The sequence below is a fragment of the Candidozyma pseudohaemuli genome, assembly GCF_003013735.1.
Source record: "Candidozyma pseudohaemuli strain B12108 chromosome Unknown scaffold00014, whole genome shotgun sequence".
Classification (NCBI taxonomy): Eukaryota; Fungi; Ascomycota; class Pichiomycetes; order Serinales; family Metschnikowiaceae; genus Candidozyma; species Candidozyma pseudohaemuli.
The window spans coordinates 25,841-47,571 of NW_020194448.1; the positions used below are offsets into that span (position 1 = coordinate 25,841).

Here is a 21,731-nt window from a genome sequence, read left to right on the forward strand (position 1 = left end):
AGCGTTAGCGGTGTCCCACTCAAGTGCAGGTTTGAGATACTCAACGTCCCTCATACTAGTGTGTTCATCTAACTGCCAAATCCAATGAAACTTTTGGTCCTTCCGCAATTGCTTCATGGAGGTGAAGTACACTCCGTGGACATTGACCTGTCAAGCAGATATGTTGCTACGACAGGAAATGACACTGATATCTGTGTTTGGGACTACTCTCAGCTAACCAGTCTCGAAGGTGTTTCTGAGGAAGAAATATTGAAAATTCAGCCCACACAAACAATCAAAATACACGAAGCTCCTGTTAGGGTAGCAAGATGGTCGACAGTTCAGCCTGCGTACTTGGCCTCCGGTGATGTGAACGGCTTTGTATACCTCACCAACATGACGGATTTATCACATAAACTACTATATCCGTGGCCGCTGGCCAAAGATAAAGAAGCCGATGTTGCTGATATATCATGGTCTGCAGATCTGAGATTGTTATCATGGAGCACTAGTGATGGTAAAGTCCATATATACGATCTTGTCAAGGAAACATACCAATCGCTCAACGAGACAACGGACGATGGAAGCAAGGGAAAGACAAGCTCCCAAAAAAGCATCGCATTCAATCACTCCAATAGCAATTTTGTCACCATGGGTCTCGACACATTCCTTCATGTGTACCAATATCACTACGATGCTTCGGACAATTATCAATTCAAATTGACCAACAAAATCTCAAAACTCATGAACAATAATCCAACAACCACGATGGCAATACACTACGAAAGAATTTCGTGGTCGAGTGATGATGAATTCTTCTCAGTGCCCTCGGCAAGCAAACAGCACACGTCACTTATTTCACTCCTTTCGAGATCTCAAGATTGGGAACATAAAGTAAGCCTTGTTGGTCATGATGTCGATTGCGACGTAGTCAAGTTTAGCCCGCACATATTTCAGGCTAAAGAAGAGTCGAGTGAACCAGACGCTCATAATATCTATCATATCATTGCATCGGCTGGTTCTGACAAGACTTTAGCACTCTGGAATACCACGAAAGAATCACCCATCGCCGTTCTTCGAGAAGTATCTGAGAAGCCAATAGTCGACATCTGCTGGGACAGAAACGGCCAACAACTTATTTTCGCTTCGCTCGATGGTCATCTCACCTTTGTCAAGTTTGATCCTCTTGAATTAGGAGAGCCCATCACAGAAGAAAGACTTCAGAAACTCAAAGATACACAGAAGGCCTTCATCAAACCTTTTTCCGCAAAAGATTCTGAAACTACAACCAAGCGTGGCCAAAAGTCTGGTTCCGATTTGGTCGACCAAAAAGATTCCATAAAATTAGCTGACGCATTCGCTGAGCCGGTGAAAACCAAGTCGGAAAAAAAGACCAGTTCTGCGAAAAAGAAGGAGGAAAAAGATGTCAACATTGCCCCAGAAGTCCAGGGTGATATAACTCCAGAGGTTTTGCTGAGCAACACCCCTGGACAAATCGATGATATTATGAGTACTGCAATGGGCGACAGAACAAAGGCATCTTCGGCAAACCCTTCAGCCAAGACAAAAACAACCGCAAAGGCTAAAACCGAGGCTTCAGCACCAACAATTGCAAATCAAAAAACATCCACAAAGAATGGGAAAAAGCGTATACAGCCCATGCTTATATCGAATGGAAACGGACAGGCTGCTCAGTCAAGCACGCTCACTAAAAGCACAGGAGGCGATAATGAGTCGAGAGCATCTACCAAGTCCTTAATGGAATTTGACAGACCATCATATGGCGTTTCCCAGGAGATTCATAAAGACAGCAAAAGAAATAGAAGTCAAGAGGATGGAGGCCCTGCTAAAAAAGCTAGGCGTGACCTTGAACCCATCAAATTTGTGGGCACCGCTGTACTTAATCCCAACACAGCTTTCGCCAAAGTGAGACTCTCAATACCAAAAGTAAGGATGTCTTTCCAATTACCATGCCGAACCGACGACAAGATGCTTTTAGATGTGAGAAATGGACAAGGTAACGAGAATGCCCCATCGAGGATCACCTGCTACAAAAATGAGCTGCCTATCTGGAGTGACTTTATTCCTAGATATATTCAACTTGCTACCGAGGGTAACAGTTTTTGGGCAGTTTGCACAGCAGACGGGCAAATTATCACTTACACCCATGTTTCAGGCAAACGTTTTCTTCCACCAATGGTTCTTGGGTCTCCAATTGTCTTCTTAGAGAGCCATGGAGACTACCTCATGGCAGTGACAGGAATTGGTGAATTATACGTCTGGGATATGGGTCAGAAAAAGATACGACTTCACTCTCCTCTGTCGCTTGCATCCATTCTAGACTCTCATAGCAAATTTCGTGAGGATACTTTGAGCAAGTCTGAAAATATCACAATGTGTTCAATCACTTCTAAAGGCATACCTTTGGTGACCCTTTCTAATGGTTCAGGCTATTTGTTCAACTCCGATATGGGCGTCTGGCAGACAGTCACAGAGGCTTGGTGGGCATTTGGCTCTCACTACTGGGATTCCATTGGCGACGATAAGGTTTCATCCGAACCCCAAGCTTCGAAGATTTTACAGGCGGGCGACGAGTCCATCTTAGGTCTCCTCGAGCATAAGACCAACGAAGAAATTATTAGGAAGAGTCGTGTGGGAAGAGGAAAGTACTTCAACAAAATCTCGAAAAATTTGATTATGAAAGAAGGATTTGAGAACCTTGAGAACACCATTTCGTTATCTCACATGGAGAACCGTATATTGTGCAGCGAACTTCTCGGAGAGTTCAAGGACTTCCATGACTTTTTAATCACCTACTGCAAAAGAGTTTGCGAATTAGGTCTCAAAGCAAAACTCTTTGAGCTCTGCGAGAAGCTTTTAGGTAATGGATCTAAGGAAAACCCAGTGGAAGAGTCGCAGGTATGCGGCTACGACAGGAAAGAGCTACTCAAGGAGATCATCTTCGCATGCGCACAAAACAGAGATGCTCAGAGGGTTCTCCAATATTTCAGCAAGCAATTAGGCTTAATTGAGGACGATTATTAATAACAGGCACGAAAATACACACAATCCAGTAACTCATCTTCTGTAGTTGGAGCACACAGGTGCAGGTCTCACGAACCTCTATCAAGCTTGAGTAATCCATGCAGATACCGTCCTCATGGTTTCTTTAATCAAATCAATCCCTGCTCACACAGACAAAGCATGGAGTGTCCATTCTCATAATACTTTGCCGCTTTTGGCAACAGCCCTGAGTGATAAGACAAGTAAGATCTACAAGCTCTCGAGGCGGAAAAACTTTCCCCAGATCGCCAAGCTTGAAGAGACTCACAAGAGATCCGTGAGGGCTGTCAACTTCAAACCCCATTTGACATCGACGGATACTCAGTTTATCGATCTTCCAGCGTTGGCTTGTGGCTCGTTCGATTCAACGATTTCTGTCTGGGGTATCGATGAACCAGAGGAGTTCTTGGACAATGAAGATGATATGGACGAGGAAGATGAAACTGCAACAGAGGCGAGGAAGAGAAGAGAGGCCGATGTGCTTACAAGCCCTACAAATGAATGGAATCTTATGGCATTGATTGAGGGTCACGAAAATGAGATTAAATCGGTAGCATGGAACAAGACGGGAAGGTTTTTGGCATCCTGTTCGAGAGACAAGACGGTGTGGATATGGGAGACGGATCCTGAAACATTAGAGGAGTTTGAATGTGTCTCTGTGTTGAGCGATCACGAGCATGATATCAAGCACATAACCTGGCACCCTGCTCAGAACATCCTAGCCAGTTCCTCATATGATGATACAATAAGACTATATAAGCAGGACGATGACGACGAAGACTGGTCTTGCGTTGGATTGCTTAATGGCCACCAGGGAACTGTTTGGTGCTCTGCCTTTGAAGATCCTCTGTCACAACTTGCATCAAATGACATTGTCAGACTAGTTTCATGTTCTGATGATTCCACCGTTCGTATCTGGACTAGTGCCGCCCCAGAGGAGACAGAGTCTTCAACGGGTTTACCCAGCTCAATCAAGCACCATAGCGCAGAGATGCCCTGGGAGCTAGAGAAGACGCTTCCTCCTGTCCACAAGTATGCAATCTACTCTGTCGCCTGGTCCAAGTCTGGCAAGATTGCCAGCGCGGGTGCCGATGGTCAGATTGCCATCTACAAGTTTGATGGGAAAGATTGGCAAATTGACAGCGTTCAAAATGCTGCCCATGGGGTCTACGAAATCAATTGCCTCACATGGTGTTTCTTAGAGGATGGCAGCGAAGTGCTTGTCAGCGCTGGAGATGACGGACATGTGAACATATGGGAAGCATAACCATTAAAGGACTATAGAGATAAAAATAATAGACCCTAGGACAGATAGAAGAATGATGAGACAGCAGCACATACGCCCACTGGATCTTCTTTGATACCTCTCAGCTTTACGAAGCTCACCCGAAGCCCCTCTAGCATCAGCACTGTAGCTATTGATATTCTCTTCGATTGTATCGATCTGGAACAGTTGCTCCTGAATAATGTCTTGTAGGTTCGAGAAGATATCGTTGATTTCCTGTGTGTCCTGCGATATCTGTTGTATTTCCCTCTCTCTTTCTTCGATTAAAAGCGTTTGTTGTTCCAATTCCTCGGCATTGACGGGTTCATATTCGATCTGGATACTTTGCTGCTGAGGCCCGGCACCCTGCTCCTCCACAGTTCGTTCCTCAATCTGGTTCGCAGGGATCTTGGTTACAAACTGCTTTTGAAGGGCGGAGTATCTCTGTTGTAGACGGCGGTACTGTTGTAAACTGGAACGTATTAAGCTCACATGAATTCCTTCCTTTTGGCGGAGATACCTCAATGCATCTGGGTCCTCATGATTGTCTTCACACAGGGTGAGGTAGTCATTCAACTCCTTGGCAAGATTGTTGATCTTTTTGAAGGACTCGGTACATTTTGTCGAGACCTCCAGAATTTCCTGTGGTACTTTCGAGCTTCCAGAATCAGCAGCGTCATTCCCACTATGTAGTAACTTCTCATACTGACCTAGCAAGTTCCTCATAGACACTAGCTGGCTGTTGTTGATGTTGTGTAAATTGTTATCTATAGCTTGAGATAGAGTCTCAAACTCAGGAAAATCTTTATAGTGGTTCGAAGAAGCATCGTTCTCGATATCGTCCTGGAAGGGGTTACTAAATGACATGGTAACTGACACCTCCGCCTACCTTATCGCAGTAGTAGCCTTAGTGGTTTCCGCACGTGACTTTTAAGGCTGTAATTCCGATACTCCTACTATTTTCCATTCGATCTGGTGGAACTAGGGAGACTTGAAATTTGCTTAGAAACCCTGGTTATCAATAAACTCGAAGTTTAAGTTCAATTCATATCATCTACACTGACTTATACGTAATATCACATTAGATGGGCATCCTACTGTCCAGCAGAATTCTATCGTAGTCTATAAGATTAGGCCTCCTCCTCTTCAAGCTTGGCAATGCAGTCAAGAGCAGCCATACAGCCGGTACCAGCAGAGGTAATGGCTTGTCTGTACTTCTTGTCCTGAACGTCACCAGCAGCGAAAACGAATGGCTTGGAGGTGTTGGCGGTACCAGGCTCGGTCTTGATGTAACCAGTGTCGTCGGTATCGAGCTGGTCAGCAAAGACGGAGGTGGCAGGGATGTGACCAATGGCGTAGAACAAACCGTTGACGGGGAGCTCGGACTTCTCGTTGGTCTTGTTGTTGACAATGTCAAGGGAGGTCAAGACCTTGCCGTCACCCTTGGCCTCAGTGGCGGAGGTGTTCCACAAAATCTCAATCTTCTCGTGGTTCTGAGCTCTCTTCTGCATGATGGTAGAAGCTCTCAAGACGTCTCTTCTGACGAGGAGATACACCTTGGAGGCGTACTTGGTCAAGAACAAAGCCTCCTCACAGGCAGAGTCACCACCACCCACGACAGCCAAAGGCTTGTTTCTGAAAAGTGGCACGGCACCGTCACAAACAGCACAGGCAGAAATACCCTGCTGCCAGTACTTGTCCTCACCAGGAATGTGCATTCTCTTGGCAGAAGCACCGGTGGCGATGATGATGGCATCGGTGGTGATTGGCTCAGCGTCCTCGTTCCACTCAGTCCACAACTTGAATGGTCTCTGGGCCAAGTCGACCTTGGAGATGGTCTCGGTGATGATCTCAGTGCCGAATCTCTCGGACTGCTCTCTCATGGCCTCCATCAAGCCGGTACCGGAAATACCCTTGGGGAAACCAGGGAAGTTCTCAATGTCGGTGGTGGTAGTCAACTGACCGCCAGCAGCAATACCGTTGGCCAACATACCCTCGTACAAAGTGGGCTTGACCTCGGCACGAGACAAGTAAATGGCAGCAGTGTGAGCAGCAGGGCCGGAGCCGATGATAGTAACCTTGTGGTGGACCATTCTTCTAAAGATTCTAATGTTGGACGTGAGACCCATGTGTGGAAAACGGCGGCCTTTATATACAAATGGCCTGGGTGTCTAGCCGCGGCTGCATTGACAAATCGCACCGGCCATTCTGTTACTAACGCGCATGGGCCAGCTCAACCGACTCGGCTCACCCTAAAGGTAGTTGCTAGGGATGGGCCGAAAATCGGACGGGCACGGCTGAAGCAAAAGTGACAAAGTTTTTGATTTCAAAGAAGGATTTGTAATTTTTGGCGACAGGGAAAAATGGGATTTTTGGTGGGTAGTGGGTGCAAATGGGCCTGGTGGTGCAGAGACTTCGTTGTCTCGCCAGATCTGCTTACACCAGCTCAGCTCTGGGCACACCCTCCAAGTGACAACCAAGCCATTGTTGGAGGTGACCAGCAAAAACGTTTTGATTTTAAGAGATCTACAAAAAAAGCGTTTCTTTTTTTCGATTTTTCAGGGGAAGTTCGTTTTTTTGCTGACTCGTTTTGGCACCTTGTGGCCTGTGAGGGTCCAGGGCATCGCTCGCTTACGTCAGAGGGCTCATGACCCAGGCCCTGGCGCCACAGCACCCTGCTGCTATGGAATTTGCAATAGACTATTTTGACGAGAAACAGAGGAAAAGCATATTGTTTTCCCGCAACAATCGCTGTCTCTTGATCTCTTCGTTTCTTTTTTCCCGGCCTTTGTCAAACTTTCATATGATTTGGGCCTTGGCTACCAGGGCTACCGTGGCCATGCAGTGTAAGCAATCTGGTGCCTGAGTAGAGGCATCTTGCAGAATGGCCCATTGCTCTCAGACCCTGAGCACCCGTCGGCTTATCTTCCTGCGTCCGATGATCGCTGCATTGCCGAGTCGGTGGCCCGTTGGGGCTTTGACTTTCGCAGACCCATTCTTCAGTATCACAATGACTCGTCTAGTGAAGGCACACCGGATGAGCGTGAGTGTGTCTTCCTTTCACTGTTTTTGAACAAGGTCTCGGCATTTTTACGGCTGCCCAATAATTATGCTTTGTAGTGCTTTTCATCGACTTCGCTTTGGGCTGGCAGTAGAAGAGGTCAATGGCACAATGTCTGATATGTCTCACGATAGCGGTAACATGATTTACACAATTCATGAACCAATAAGCACCATGATCTTGGATCGCAATACTGGCAGAACCGCAGCTTGACTCAACTGCTCTTAGCCGGTTGAGATTATCTCCGTAACATTACAATCGTTCACAACAAGGGTTAGCGATACGTCACTAACTCAAAAGTGTCCAGTATTAGCCACTACCGCGCTGTCTGCTCAAGTACAAATTGCGTTATCACCGGACTGTGTTGGTACTTTGGATGTAGTAGCACATTGGTCATGAACCATTGTAGACCCTTCCGGCGAGTCTCTAGCCAAGCGTCTGAAAACCAGAGACGCAGGAGGCTGAAATTGTCTTTTGGCGGAAGCTGTGGTATCAGGTCCTTGGGAAAGGCCTCCACAAGCAGTGTTCTGAACTTTTCAATGTCACTGTACCGTTTGTAGAGCACAATCAGGGAGTGGGAAGCACCGTTTACAACTATCCGTATAGACCAAACGACATATTGTGGTGCTGACTCGCCTGATATGATATGGTAGTCTCCCACAAGCACATCTGTAATTCTTGATGACTCGTTGAAATTGCTTGCTGAGGCTGTCCCGTCGGTTAGTTCGATGGGTACCGGCGCCACGGTATTGAGGTGAGTAAGTGATTCACCACGCTGGCGCATTTCGAAAATGCTATCTGATGCTGTAAGATGGTGGGTTTTCTTTGTGGCCTTGGCTGGCTCCTGTATCATTTACTACATCTGTGCGGGCCATGATACTGTGCTAACTACAGGCACACTATGGAGTCTATAGCAAGTAAGTATCCATACTGGAAGCGCGTGCTACATAAGTTCCAGGCACGGAGGGACATTCCCTTCAGGAAGAAGTTTTTCATGGGCTATGATCTCAGCGGCAACACTTATTGGGAGTTTACCATAGATGGCAACATGGGTCGCTTACGGAGAAAGCTTGAACCTTTCCAGCAGTCCATCTTCAAAGTTGACCATTTCGAAAGCGTTCCTCCTCAGTGGCATCAATGGCTACGCCGCACGAGACACGATGCTCCATCTCTTCAGGAGCTCATTGATGATCAGATGAGACAGCAGAAGATGAAGATCTTGGCCCAGCACGCAGATCAAAAGTGGCAGAACGAGAAACTCAGACTTGAAAACGAGAGCAGAATAAAGCTCCAGGCTGAGTTGGACAAGGTTGAGGCCGAGAACAAGAAGTTCGAGGAGGAGATCAACAGAGCCAAAGCCGCAGAAGCACCAGAAGCGTCAGAGAAACCGGCAGAAAAAGGCCCAGAGGGTGGAGCTAGTGCTGATCCATGGGCTGCTGCCGATGCCCAGGCCAAGTCTGAGGAGTCTCCAATTGGTGCTGCATCAATCAAGCCCAGAAAGTAGCATAATGTAAATAGTAGGCCTTGGGTCATCAAAGAATAAATAGTTGGCATTCACCAGTCGTAGCGATCCTTTCAAGGCTTCTATGGTCAACCGTAAATTTGCTAACTAGTCCTACACTACTACCTTTCTCATCATGGGGCCATCTATATTATGCAACTAATCTACACGCTGATTAACTATCAGCCAGCTGTTTACAAAAGCTTGAGCAACAACTGAGCACCTTTGTTGTCCTTGTCCTTCTTCAAGTCACCCTTCAATTTTTTCAATGCCTTGCTGAGGTTCTTGGCCTCCTTGTCGTCCTTGAGAGACAAGGCCTCATAAATAGCGAGAACGACAAAAGCACCCTGGCCAGAAACCCATTTGCTCAAGGTGTCATCCTTCAAGATCTCCTTTGCGCATCTAGCGGCAAACTCAGAACCAAGGACGGGAAGTTTGGAATCAGAAACAGTTACAAGCTTCTTGCTTTCGTTGTCAAACTTGAACTCGTCACCGTGGATCAAGGCCTTGAGAGATCTGGAGAAGAAAGGAGTCTTGTTAAGCAAATGGTGGTCCTCCAAGATGTCAGTCTTGAAAGTAATGTCGAAAATGGCATCCACGAGCTCAGCTCTTGAAGTGTTGATGGCTTCTTCATCAGATGGTGTAAGAAGAAGTTCAGTGATGAATTGCGCAGCCATGTTGTTCGACAAGAGCTTAGTGAAAGTAGGCTCGGCATCAGGCGACAATGTCGAAGACAAGGCCTTGTAGATCAAAGGCACTGCCTTCAGCAGCAACTCGGCTCTTCTCTGGTCCTGAGGCTTCTTGGTGGTTTTAGCGTATGCAAGTTTTTCGTATTTTAAGAGTTCCTCCTTCACCTTTGGAGCAAAGTACTTTCCGTCCAAGCCCTTGAGCAAATAAAGCAAAGGCCTTCTGGAAAACTTTTCTTGAATAAGTTCAGGCAAAAGCTCAGGGACAAAGAGCTCAGCACTGAACGACTTGTGAAGCAAAACGGTATCATCAACGGTCATGAACAAGGTGATCAAGACGGTGTTACCGTGCTCGTTCTTGATCAACTCCTTGGCGTGGTTTTTGAGCGATCTGATGATAACCTTTCTCTCCTTGGCATTAGCAAGAGCAAGAAGCAGAGAGGCAACCTCAGCACCTTCTTGTGTGTGAACCAATTCAGCGAACTGCTCGGCAAGCAACTCGATGAAATCTCTGATTTGAGAATCATTCTTCTCTGGGTCTGCAACCAAAATCGAGACGTACTCTTTCATGGCAGCGTGCAAAATCTGGAAACCAGTGGAGCCCTTCTCAACAGAAGCAGCAATAGTACCGCTCAAGTTGGTGGTGATCAACTGTCTCTTCTCGGAGGATTCATTCACAACGTCCAAGACAGTCTTACCTTTACCAGAGTCCTTGAAAACGGCATACTCAGCTCCCCAGAACTCACGAATAATCTGCTGCTTCTGCCCAGCAGTAGAGTAGAGAACAAACAAGTCCTCAACAACGTAAGCACCTTCCTTGTGTCTCATGAGCTTACGCAACTTACCGTGAAGCTCGTTCACAATGAGACCTCTCGACTCCTTGGAGCCGTAATGCAAAAGCTTAACCAAAAGGTACTTACCGTAAGAGGAAGTAGCCAACTGGTAGTAATGGCCCTGAAGAGCCTTGACGATCTTGTCTCTTCTGTCCTTGGTGGAGTACTTGACCAAAGTCTGAATGACACGGGAAGCGTCGTGCTTCATGACCAAGTCGTAGATGACATCATGGGCCAATTCCCAAATCTCATCACACAACTTGTCTCTCACTTGCTTTGGAGGAGTAGGCTTCTTAACACGCAACTTCTCCCATAAGGCCTTGATGCGCTCCACCTCTGTTCCGGACTTTCTCTTGAGCTTTCTCTCAGCAAGCAACTTTCTCTGTTCAGCATGCTGCTCGGCAGATGTCTTCTTGTTTGGATCAGCAGCCTTCTCCTCGTCCTCATCGTCTTCATCATCCTCATCATCTTCAGCATCTTTCTTTTCCTCGTCGTCGAGTTCATCAAGTTCATCCAACTCGTCCAATTCGTCTTCCTCTTCTTTCACGTCCTCATCAGCTTCCAGGTCAGCCTCTGAGCTGGAGATATCACTGGAGTCATCCTCACCTTCCTCAGCGGACTGATAGAAGGTGGCCTCGTTCTCTGAGGCACTCTCATCGCTCTCGGGGAGCGGCTGAGGCAGAAGCTTGGGTTTCTTGGATTCTTGTGCTTTAACGGCCTTAGCAGAACGCTTTGTGCCTTTACCCATGGTTCTTGATATTGTAAGCTCGAGGCGATGGGGCTAAATTGAAAAACTCCATACTGCGATGAGATCATGTGCCGGACCCCGGTCCGGCTGCACCAACGGCTTGGTCCCTACCATCGGGATTCTTCAAATATCATTTTGCAGAAATTTATATGAAAAGTATGAAATAGTGTAGAATCCATGTGTGACTTTGTGTGGGCGAAATATTTTTAATGTTCGAGCGAAGAGACAAATCTGTTGTAGCGTTATGAGTCGAAGTCTAGCGAGCCATCAAATACTCTGTACTCATTTTACTGCTAATCCGAAGTATTCGATCGAGAATTGACCTATCAAAGTGAAGACTCAGAATTGTTTTCGACGACCAAAAATGACTCCAGATGATAGTATTGCATCTGCTTCCTGTGAGATAAGGCACCTTACGTGTGAGGTGATAATTCTCCCCGGGATATACGACTAAGAAAAAAATTGAATACACTAACAATTTTGCTTTATATGGAAGTTATTCAAAAGAACGTCATAAAAAGATATGATGTAAGGTCCAACTTTTGCCATTAACAGAGGTCCTCTAGAGCACCCCGTGAGATCCGCGCACCCAATGGCAATGCACTGTAATAAGCCATGTAGTACCACATCGATAGCAAGTGCTTTTTCTTCAATCAAGCCTGAAATTCAACATTAGACATGCTTAGATTCGCCTCCGTTAGACCCCTTGCGCAAAGCGCCAGCAGAACTGGTTTCATGAGATCTGCAATGAGAACAAGCATTGCCCACTACAGCAACGGTACCCCAGTTACCGAGATCACCGACTTGGAGCACTTTGCCAAATTCACAGATTCCGAGACTCCTTCCGTCATCGACTTCTATGCCACCTGGTGTGGTCCCTGCAAGGCAATCTCTCCAATTTTCGACAAGTTGGCTCACGCTATTCCAGAGGCTCAATTCGCTAGAGTTGATGTCGACATTGCTCACGAGGTTGCCATTGCCAATGAAATCACCGCCATGCCTACTCTCAAGCTTTTCAAGCACGGCGAGGAGACCGGTAAGATTGTCGGCGCCGACCTTCAAAAGTTGATCCAATTGATCCAGGAAAGCACTGGCGTGGACGTCAAGCAGAGGAAGCTTTGAGGCATCAAGCAAATTCATCAAACAATATATAAAGAAACGACTCATGGTCTGTAGATGCGTCTTGGTATAATTCAAATGTGGTTAAGTTCTCATACGAGAGGTTCATGGCGCCTCAAACATTTTTTATTTGAAATGGGCGCCATATTAGCAGCGCAAATGTTTCAGGATTTTGAATTGCCATCAAAGACAATAAGTCCAACTTTGCTTGTGTCTGGAAGCTGGGCTCAGTAGTGATTCCTCGATTGAGGCGAGGGCAATGCTTGATGCTGAACAATTGCACAGAGACAACTTACTCAGCCAAATGGCCAAATTAAAAATTTTTTCATTATTTTAATCAAAGCTACAGCAATTCAATACTTTATTGTATTTGGGCTTCTAAACTGTTCATTGCTTAACTACTGCACGTGACTCCAGTTCAACTATGTATTCAAAGTGGCGATCTCACTCACCAACACTACACGCCGAATCCACTAATTGCACATTATGGTATGTTACAATATATTACAGTGAATTGATCTCAGATTTACTAACATTTCAGGGACAAGGAGCATCGATGCCTGGCGGGGGAGACCCCGGCAAAAAGAAGGACGACAAGAAGAAGGAAAAGCCAAAGTACGAACCTCCTGTGGAGTCCAAGTTCGGTAAAAAGAGAAGAAAGGGACCAGATACGGCAGTCAAATTACCTAGTGTCCATCCAAGCACAAGATGTAAATTGAAATTGTTGAAGTTGGAGAGAATCAAGGACCACTTGCTCTTAGAGGAGGAGTTCATTGCCAACCAAGAAGCATTCCAGCCCACCGAAGCTAAGCAGGCCGAAGAAAGAGAGAAGGTCGACGAGGTGAGAGGATACCCAATGTCCATTGGTACCTTAGAAGAAATCATAGACGATGACCATGGAATTGTCTCGACCACAGCAGGTTCTGAATACTATGTGTCCATCATGTCTTTTGTGGATAAAGGTCTTTTAGAGCCCGGTTGCTCTGTGCTTTTACACCACAAAACTGTCTCCATCGTCGGTGTTTTGCAAGATGATGCCGACCCTATGGTCTCTGTGATGAAATTGGACAAGTCGCCTACTGAGTCTTACTCGGATATCGGTGGTTTGGAGTCCCAGATCCAAGAAATCAAAGAAGCTGTCGAATTGCCTTTGACGCATCCAGAACTATACGAAGAAATGGGTATCAAACCTCCTAAGGGTGTGATTCTCTACGGTGCCCCAGGTACTGGTAAGACTCTCTTGGCAAAGGCTGTTGCCAACCAGACGAGTGCCACTTTCTTGAGGATTGTTGGTTCTGAGTTGATTCAAAAATACCTCGGAGATGGTCCAAGATTGTGTAGACAGATTTTCCAGATTGCTGGCGAGCTTGCACCATCCATCGTCTTCATCGATGAAATTGATGCCATCGGTTCCAAGAGATACGAGTCTACTTCCGGCGGTGAGAGAGAAATTCAAAGAACGATGTTGGAGTTGTTGAATCAGTTAGATGGTTTCGACGACAGAGGAGACATCAAGGTCATTATGGCCACCAACAAAATCGAGAGTTTGGACCCTGCATTGATTAGACCGGGAAGAATTGATCGTAAGATCTTGTTCGAGAATCCCGACTCTAACACCAAGAAGAAGATCTTGACCATCCACACATCTAAGATGAACTTATCATCCGACGTCAACCTAGACGAGTTAGTTACCTCGAAGGACGACTTGTCTGGTGCCGATATCAAAGCGATGTGCACGGAAGCAGGTTTGTTGGCATTGAGAGAGAGGAGAATGCAAGTCAAGGCCGAGGACTTTAAGACTGCGAAGGAGAGAGTACTCAAGAACAAGGTTGAAGAGAACCTCGAGGGCTTGTACTTGTAAAGGTGTATAATAAACAAAGTTAAGACATCCGTATATGTATTAATTAGTCATCCGAGTTACGCATCATTCTGAGAATGAACAAGAAGAGGTTCAAGATATCCAAGTAGAGCTTGATGGCGGCTGGAACCTCGTCGTCAAGGTGCATGGACTTCATGATAATCTGGGTATCCACGACAATGTAGGCGCTAAAAAGAATAGCACCGAGCCCGGAGTAGACCATGTTGACTGTCTCCGATCCAGGGAAGAACATCATCACCAAGCCCCATCCGATGATTGCCCACAAGCCCATACCTAAGGCACCTTGCCAGCTTCTAAAGTCATATTTGGTTTGGAAAGCGAAGGCAGTTAATCCAACGAAAATCACACCAGTTGTAAGCGCAGCCTTCACGAGAACCTCAGACTTGTCCAAAGAACAACCTAAACCAACAATGTAAGCTTCACATAGGGTAAAGCCCGCGAGTAACATTAGATTTGTAGGGTAAGAGCGGGCCTTGATGTGGGCACCGATCATGAAACCAAACGCACCGATAAAGGATACCCAGAAGAGCCATTGGTTATTCAAGCACCAATTTTGCACGGACAGGCTCAGCTTGATAAAGAAGCCCACAGCAACGGTAACAAGGATCTGCAAACACAAAATGGCATAAACTTTTCTGATAAACATCTGGCGAACTGGCAATTCACAAGCTGCCACGTTCAGGGAGTACTTGAAGTCATCAGGAATATTGTCACCATCGGTTCTAGCACCGGAGGGTTCACCGTATGGCGAATTAGCCGTAGACGACTCATAAGCAGGAGGTTGAGTCTGTGGCTCCTGTGGTAACGTGGAGTAAGACATTGTGTTGAATTAAGGCGAAGTAAACGGTTGTGAGATAAGTGAGAATGGGAGGCAAGGCAGATATATATATGCGCGCAGTCACGAAGTCCGGGGAAACATGGAGCGATTCTACTACTTAGCCATGATTTTAAATGACTATATTGATTTTAGATAGTTTTTAACTGTTGTGATGAAGTTTGCTTTAAAAAAAGGTTATTTGTTGAAGAGCGAGTCGAGATTATCAGGTCATCGGATTTGGTGGCAACATTGCCTTCCGCTGCTAGGACGCTAGACGGTAGTATCCAGAAAAGGCAACTTTGCAGTGGCGAGAGCATGACACTTTTACAACCAGCTTCAAAGACTCCACCTTCGAGGAAGAGTTTCTTTGAGTTCAAAAAAGTGAATAACTGTTATGTTAGCATAATTTTGCTCGATGCCCGCAATCTAACAGGCATAGGAAATTAGTGAGGCAGGGACCCTGAGAGAAGTTGCAGTAGCACGCAGTTAGTGAGGTAGTAAATGGAGATCCAATATGACTCTGCTACTTTCTCTGAAAGATATAGATATCATTCTGAACTACAGACTTTTGGGATACAATGGTTTATCGACCGCTGAAATGGTTGGGTGCAAATCTGTGATGAAACCAAATCTGGACCGATATCGAGCTGATAAAGAGCCAATAAAGAGCCAATAAAGAGCTACCTTGACTCTCAGAGGTCAGCGAAACAAAAAAAAAAAAAAAAAAAATAAAATAAATGGGGCTTTTGAGTCTAAAATGAAATTTGAAAACAACCGCTTGCTAAATAATACTGAGATAAGCCCCTCCCGTATATCTGCGTCACTAAACCGAGCCACTGGCTTGTGTATTGTTGACTCAAATAGTTCACTTTGATGTCACCAAGATTGCAGCTACATTGTAAGTTTTCGGAGAACGGATCCAGGACCCGCCATGCTTGTCTATAAATAAGTGTAGTTATATCGTCTCGTCGTGAAATCATGAGCACCCCTCAGGCACTTCCAAAACCTGCGCTACCAGGGGCAAATGTTTGCAATGTAGGACCAGCTGTTATTTCTCCTCGAAGAGCTCATCAATGTTATCATTTTCCTCGTCACTGCCGTCTTCCTCTAGCTTCCGTTTCTGGCCCCTCTGGCCACCGATAATGATCTTCTCCTCACCATTATCTTCTTCTTCGGAGTTTTCATCTTCCTTGGGCGGCTCTACCTTGCGGCCTGTTCTTAGCCGTAGCACTAGAGCATCCTTGAATGCTGCTGGTTTTCGACACATGGGGCAAAGGCCAACACCACGCCTTCCACGTGTCTGGCCCTGGGCCGAAGATGCTGAAATACTCTGCTGGAGACACTCCAAGCAGTAGACATGGCCACAGAAGGTTGTGGTGGCGTTGGTGACCGTGTCAAAGCAGATAGGGCACTCTGCCTCGTTGAGTTTTTTCACGACCTTGGGTGGCGCTTCGTTTATCAACTCCTGCGTTCTCTTCCTGAACTCTAGAACCTGAACCTCATCGTCCTCCTCCTCGTCTGATGGGATGTTGATGACAAATGACATGAAGAAGAAGAGGTTATGCGAGTAATGTGTGTGTCTAATTCCGTGCAGGGCTGACGGAAAAAAGTGTGTTTTCTCTCGCTGCGCGAAACACAGCGAAGTCAGATTTGGCTGTCACGGCGAGGGAGTGAGAGAAAAAGGAGAAAATGAAGTATAACTCATGCACCACGCATATTTGGATCTGATCCGTGAAATTGGCCTCAAGAATCGCGGCGATCTTTTTATCCTACTGAGGCCACAAAAAAAAAAAAACAAAAAGTGGAGTTTGACTCCACAAAATCGAACCATCAGGTGAGGTTCGATAACCTTAAAGCCCGGTTTTGCCGAAGACCTTAACAACAGGCGCGTGTGGCTGGAGGACTTGTTCTTTGTTCGAACCCCAAAGCCTACCAGCGTTTTTTTTCACCTGCGGTCACGTCAAACGGCGCTTCTTGTTTTGGTATTACTCATTCTGTGGAATGTGGATGGCATGGTGAGGCTGGCGGAACCGGCTTCTTGGAAAACCCCGAGACACCACGCCAGCCGTGCCGATCTGCACGAAAACCCACAATGGACGGTTCCGCCCGCTGTTTTTTTGTTCGCCCCATTCTTCACTATTCTACCATTCTTCTACCTTTTTTTTCTTTGCCATTCTTGAACCTTCTGTTTTCTCGTCTGTGGCAAGTGCATTATGGCGCAGGCGCAACTTGCCGGTGCGCCCAGCGGCAGCAACAGCCATGTGGCTGCGAATGTCTCAACTCGGCGATTTGCTCGAGCGGTTCCGGCGACCACGAGAGAAAAAACAACATGCTTCTGAAAAAACAAATGAGAAAATGCTAATTTTGCAGAATCTCGGATGTTTCTGCGAGAAATCTGCTCCCTTTTTTCCCCATTCGACCGCAGCGGCAGAGAATGGGTCGACGCGGGCGGAGCGGTGGAGTCTCTTTTTTACCTGGCGCCAGCCCAAGCAGACTTTCCTCGCGCCGATTCCATGCAGCATGACCAGGCACAAGACAGCCAAGTCTTGAAAAGAGCAGAGCTTGGGAGCCCGCAATAGAGAAAAAAAAAAAACAACAAAGCGGAAAAGTTTTGAATTACGGAGAGGGAAGGGGGCGAGTAGCTGAAGAGATGGTGTAAAAAGAAACTTTATCAAGCACAATGGAACACAAAGCAGACCAATGTAGAAGCTGCGGCAGCGCAGTCTGACCGGCATGGCCTGGGTAGAAAAGCTAATTCGGTTGGGAACCGCTGGTGGCCTGGAGATAGGGCGCCTGCACCGCACTTGCCGTTTTCTCACTCCAGTCTCACCTTCGTCTCAATCTCACTTTTTCTTTACCCACTGGTCCCCAGATTATAGGAATTAGCCATGTCGAGCCACCACGACCCACTCTCCGTGGCGTTGCCTTACCAGTTTTCCACCCAGGACGACTTCCCCACGGAAATCGTTGCCCACCGTTTCCAGGCATGGCGCTACATCCTCAAGGACCTCATAGCCTACCTAAGGCTGTATGCCTCCGTGCAAGAAGAGATTTTACGGCAGCAGGCCCGTCTTCAACAGGCTGTTGGTGCCTCTGCCGCCGTGGCGTCATCAACGCCGACTCTCGGCAGACCGCCTAAGGACAAACAATGGCAGGACGACCTCCAGGCGATCAACGAGTACTTCTTGCCCATTGGCAACGGCTCCATCCAAGATATCCCCACGATTCTCACGCGGTTCCATCAGCAAAACATCGAAAACGGCACCAAGACCTTGAAAGAGATCCAGCTGGTGGTGATCCCACGGTTGGAGGACTTGCGCAAGGACCTTGTGCTCAAGATCAAGGAGATCCGCAAGTTGCAAAATGACTTCAAAAACACCTTGTCCAAAGACTTGCAAGACTCCAGCGCTCTTTTGAGCAAATTTAACCATGCCATCGAAATCGCCAACCGCCACGAGTTGTTGACCACCTCTGGCGAGCCCGTCCCTCATTCCCACGATTCCCACCACGAGCTCGATAGCTCCAAGCGTGACCCATACTTGGTCCGCCTTAAGCTCAAGGACCAGCTCAGCAGGCAGCTCAAGGAGGAGCGCTACCTCTACGACGCATATGAGAACTTGCAGCTGTCGTCCCAGAAACTAGAGTCCATTGTTGTGCTGGAAGTACAGAACTGTCTCCTGATTTTCCTCAATTTGGTTCAGAACGAGCATTCCACAATTCCAGAGTTCTTGGTGCCTCGCCTCTCCGACGGCTTCCTTTCCAAGGAGTCCCTGTTTGAGTGGAACTCTTTCATTGATCGTAACTTGCCCAAGACGTCTACCATTTCTAAGAACCTCATGTCAGGTAAATTTATCGACTTGCTGTTCCCAGCCAGAAAATTGGTAGATCTCAATATTCCACACTTTGACTCGTTGGTCAACTTGCCTATTCGTGAGGGTGTTTTGGAAAGAAGGTCGAAGTTCTTGAACAAATACTCCAGTGGCTGGTACGTCTTGACGTGCAGTTATCTCCATGAGTTCAAAACGAACGACAGAAAGCGTGACCCACACCCTGTCATGTCTCTTGCATTAGATACTTGTTCTGTCGACAAGCATACAAAGAAGGATGACTCCAAGCAATTGGGCTCTTACAAGTTTATCTTGTACTCCAAGCAGCAAAACGGTATCATTCATAGAGGCCACAACTGGTCTTTCAAATGCGGCACTTTCGAAGAGATGATCCTGTGGTACAACGATATCAAGCAATTGACACAATTGGCATCACCTTCTGCTAGAGCTAAGGCTTTCAGCAAGGTACTCCAGGCAAAGAAGATCGAGGCCGGAGATAAGAAGATGTCAAGAGCTTCAAGTTTGTTGTCCGCTCAGACTGGCCCTGCTGCTCGTTCCGTCCGTTCCAATTATACTAATGCATCCAAGACTCGCCAACCTTTGAGTCCAGCACAATCTTTGCGCTCGAAGGCCTTGTCGCAGACCGTATCGGCTACATCCACCGGTCAGAACCAGCGCTTGTCCTCGACATTCTCGCAGAAGAACTACCACCAGTCACCAAAGCTCTCAAACTTGATTAATAGCGATGGGACCATTGTGACTCCAGTCGATACGCATCAGGCTGAAACCTTTAAAGACCACGAGCATGGAGACACAACCTTGACGGGTCAGTCGAGCCATTACGGCAACGAGCAAGACCATGATATCCAGCATGATCCTCAATTCGATCAACATTCTCAAGGGGGTCCTAAATCAGTGCCCGTTCAAAATGGAACGCAAGGCACACCCCAGCAATTCATTCCGCAGAACTACCAGTACTATTTCAGTCAGGTAAACTCGCAACCTCAACAGTTTTATGACCCTGTTCTGCAGCAGTTCTTCACAATCAATGCCATTCCTGTTCCGGATGCCTCTCAGGTACCATCGTCCTCCTCGCAAGGCCCTACATCAACACAGCAGCTGCAAGCGGGGCGTACTCCAGTACAGGGGCAGCCCATGCCACAATATTTCCCACTGTCGCCTCAGGCCCAGCCGCAGGCTCAGTATTTTCCAGCATCTCCCAATTTCCAGCCCCAGATTATTCAAACAGCAGCCACGCCTCAGCAAGGGCACCAGGCTGAGAACGGTAGAGTGAAGGCGGCATATGTGCCTCACTTTCCACAGCATTTTAACGAGCAGGCACCCAGTGGATCTGGGGCCAACGCTCAGGGAAAGCCCAGCAATTTGCCTTATCCCACCAACTTGGAGCAGCATCCAGGCCAATCGAGACAAAATCTGACGACCTCCACTGGCTCACTTACGGTGACGAAGACGGTACCAGGTGCGTTCAAGACGGTAGATGAGAATCTCCACACGGATGATCAGATCTCTCAGGCCAACATCAGGTAATTTGTATGATTGTATGAATATTTGTATGAATGTCATGTAATACTACTAGGAAAACTACAATGATCTCTGTCAAATGATTAATGTATGATATACAATGGGGTCGTGAGGGAGAATGAAGAATATGTCTTAAACCACCACACCGGAGTTGGAGGCGATTCTTGGCCACAAGTCAGCACACTCCTTGGCGACTGGACCAGTGATAGCAGAACCCTTCATCTCACCCTTAGGGTTGACAATGACACCAGCGTTGTCCTCGAAGTACAAGTAGGTACCGTCCTTTCTTCTCCATGGTCTAGCCTGTCTAACGACGATGGCTGGCATGACCTTCTTTCTCAACTCTGGCTTACCCTTCTTGACGGTAGCCATGACCATGTCACCAGCGGAAGCAGCTGGCAATCTGTTCAATCTAGCACCGAAACCCTTGACGGCAAGAATGTAAAGGTTTCTGGCACCAGAGTTGTCGCAACAGTTAACGACGGCGCCGACGGGCAAACCCAACTGTCTGTTAGTATATTGTTATGTTTGGCCAGCATGGAGGTAGCGTGGATTCTTCGTTCATGGATGGAGGTGTCGATTACGTATGGAAGGTTGGAATTTCACTAGACTTGGATGGATCGTATTGAATAATTTGCTGGAACTCGGGAATTGTCATGAAAGGTACATACAGACATACGGAACTTGTTACCGGAAGCACCAGAACCAGACATGTTTGATATAGATGTAGTTGGAGTGACTTCTGATTTTTTTTTCTAAGTGAGTGAGGCAGGGTAGTGCGAAAAATTTTTTGGTGAAGAGCCTGCACAGTGTCGAGAGCGAGGCCTAAGGCCCATAGTTAAGGCCTAGTGCGACCTAGGGCTGAAGCCCTACACGTAAACGTCGTCACATACATCAGTGAAATCGACTAACAAGGGATCACCGAAGGAATCAGATAGGCAAATTGGATCAACAATGTTATTTTCCAACATTAAAAATGTTTCGGCAATGTATATATAGAAAGTAGGTGCACAGCGTGTGAAACGGTAAGCAACTGGAAGCATAGAATAAACTACAGTCTATGATCCCGATCTCTACTAATGACGCTTGAAGAATATCAAATGGGAAGCTCTCAGGAGCAAAATAAAACCGCTTCTTCCAAACTCGCAAACTTGGCTTTGGTGGTTCCTATCTTACATTGATCCTCGATTGATGTGCAACCCAGTTGCGGGACCTGAGAAAGGAGGTCGACCAAGGCTGCTAAACATCCTCTTGAAAGCCTTAATTGAGGACTCAAAATAACATTGATTATCATTGCGATAAGTGTTTGTCCCGTTGTGATGAAACAACGGGTGATAAGCTCTCCCGCAGAATGGCTGCGAAAAACGGCCACGATAAGGTAACATAAGGCTGTACTCCAAATGACCTGAATG

General features: G+C 46.8%; 12 protein-coding genes across 12 annotated transcripts; 6 read left to right on the forward strand and 6 right to left on the reverse strand.

Moving 5' to 3' along the window:
• Positions 1–84: 84 nt before the first annotated feature.
• C7M61_004348 (uncharacterized protein) lies at positions 85–3,024 on the forward strand (the record flags this gene model as incomplete). Its single annotated transcript, XM_024859668.1, has 1 exon — positions 85–3,024. The coding sequence occupies one exon, from the start codon at positions 85–87 to the stop codon at positions 3,022–3,024; it is 2,940 nt and encodes a 979-aa protein (XP_024712050.1).
• Positions 3,025–3,139: 115 nt separating this feature from the next.
• On the forward strand, positions 3,140–4,309 carry C7M61_004349 (iron-sulfur cluster assembly protein; the record flags this gene model as incomplete). The annotated part of the gene is made up of 1 exon (XM_024859669.1): positions 3,140–4,309. One exon carries the CDS (start codon positions 3,140–3,142, stop codon positions 4,307–4,309), a length of 1,170 nt encoding a protein of 389 aa, XP_024712051.1.
• A 35-nt stretch (positions 4,310–4,344) lies between these two features.
• Positions 4,345–5,173, reverse strand: PEP12 (SNAP receptor; the record flags this gene model as incomplete). The annotated part of the gene is made up of 2 exons (XM_024859670.1): positions 4,345–4,406; positions 4,429–5,173. 2 exons carry the CDS (start codon positions 5,171–5,173, stop codon positions 4,345–4,347), a joined length of 807 nt encoding a protein of 268 aa, XP_024712052.1.
• A 263-nt stretch (positions 5,174–5,436) lies between these two features.
• On the reverse strand, positions 5,437–6,435 carry TRR1 (thioredoxin-disulfide reductase; the record flags this gene model as incomplete). The annotated part of the gene is made up of 1 exon (XM_024859671.1): positions 5,437–6,435. The coding sequence occupies one exon, from the start codon at positions 6,433–6,435 to the stop codon at positions 5,437–5,439; it is 999 nt and encodes a 332-aa protein (XP_024712053.1).
• Positions 6,436–8,268: 1,833 nt separating this feature from the next.
• On the forward strand, positions 8,269–8,871 carry C7M61_004352 (uncharacterized protein; the record flags this gene model as incomplete). Its single annotated transcript, XM_024859672.1, has 1 exon — positions 8,269–8,871. The coding sequence occupies one exon, from the start codon at positions 8,269–8,271 to the stop codon at positions 8,869–8,871; it is 603 nt and encodes a 200-aa protein (XP_024712054.1).
• A 191-nt stretch (positions 8,872–9,062) lies between these two features.
• Positions 9,063–11,135, reverse strand: C7M61_004353 (uncharacterized protein; the record flags this gene model as incomplete). Its single annotated transcript, XM_024859673.1, has 1 exon — positions 9,063–11,135. One exon carries the CDS (start codon positions 11,133–11,135, stop codon positions 9,063–9,065), a length of 2,073 nt encoding a protein of 690 aa, XP_024712055.1.
• Positions 11,136–11,813: 678 nt separating this feature from the next.
• C7M61_004354 (thioredoxin family protein) lies at positions 11,814–12,257 on the forward strand (the record flags this gene model as incomplete). The annotated part of the gene is made up of 1 exon (XM_024859674.1): positions 11,814–12,257. One exon carries the CDS (start codon positions 11,814–11,816, stop codon positions 12,255–12,257), a length of 444 nt encoding a protein of 147 aa, XP_024712056.1.
• A 553-nt stretch (positions 12,258–12,810) lies between these two features.
• On the forward strand, positions 12,811–14,115 carry RPT2 (proteasome regulatory particle base subunit; the record flags this gene model as incomplete). The annotated part of the gene is made up of 1 exon (XM_024859675.1): positions 12,811–14,115. The coding sequence occupies one exon, from the start codon at positions 12,811–12,813 to the stop codon at positions 14,113–14,115; it is 1,305 nt and encodes a 434-aa protein (XP_024712057.1).
• A 43-nt stretch (positions 14,116–14,158) lies between these two features.
• C7M61_004356 (uncharacterized protein) lies at positions 14,159–14,953 on the reverse strand (the record flags this gene model as incomplete). The annotated part of the gene is made up of 1 exon (XM_024859676.1): positions 14,159–14,953. The coding sequence occupies one exon, from the start codon at positions 14,951–14,953 to the stop codon at positions 14,159–14,161; it is 795 nt and encodes a 264-aa protein (XP_024712058.1).
• Positions 14,954–15,998: 1,045 nt separating this feature from the next.
• On the reverse strand, positions 15,999–16,496 carry C7M61_004357 (SUMO-targeted ubiquitin ligase complex subunit; the record flags this gene model as incomplete). Its single annotated transcript, XM_024859677.1, has 1 exon — positions 15,999–16,496. One exon carries the CDS (start codon positions 16,494–16,496, stop codon positions 15,999–16,001), a length of 498 nt encoding a protein of 165 aa, XP_024712059.1.
• Positions 16,497–17,838: 1,342 nt separating this feature from the next.
• Positions 17,839–20,325, forward strand: SLM2 (phosphatidylinositol 4,5-bisphosphate-binding protein; the record flags this gene model as incomplete). The annotated part of the gene is made up of 1 exon (XM_024859678.1): positions 17,839–20,325. One exon carries the CDS (start codon positions 17,839–17,841, stop codon positions 20,323–20,325), a length of 2,487 nt encoding a protein of 828 aa, XP_024712060.1.
• A 126-nt stretch (positions 20,326–20,451) lies between these two features.
• On the reverse strand, positions 20,452–21,032 carry RPL23A (60S ribosomal protein uL14; the record flags this gene model as incomplete). The annotated part of the gene is made up of 2 exons (XM_024859679.1): positions 20,452–20,823; positions 20,991–21,032. The coding sequence occupies 2 exons, from the start codon at positions 21,030–21,032 to the stop codon at positions 20,452–20,454; spliced, it is 414 nt and encodes a 137-aa protein (XP_024712061.1).
• Positions 21,033–21,731: the final 699 nt, after the last annotated feature.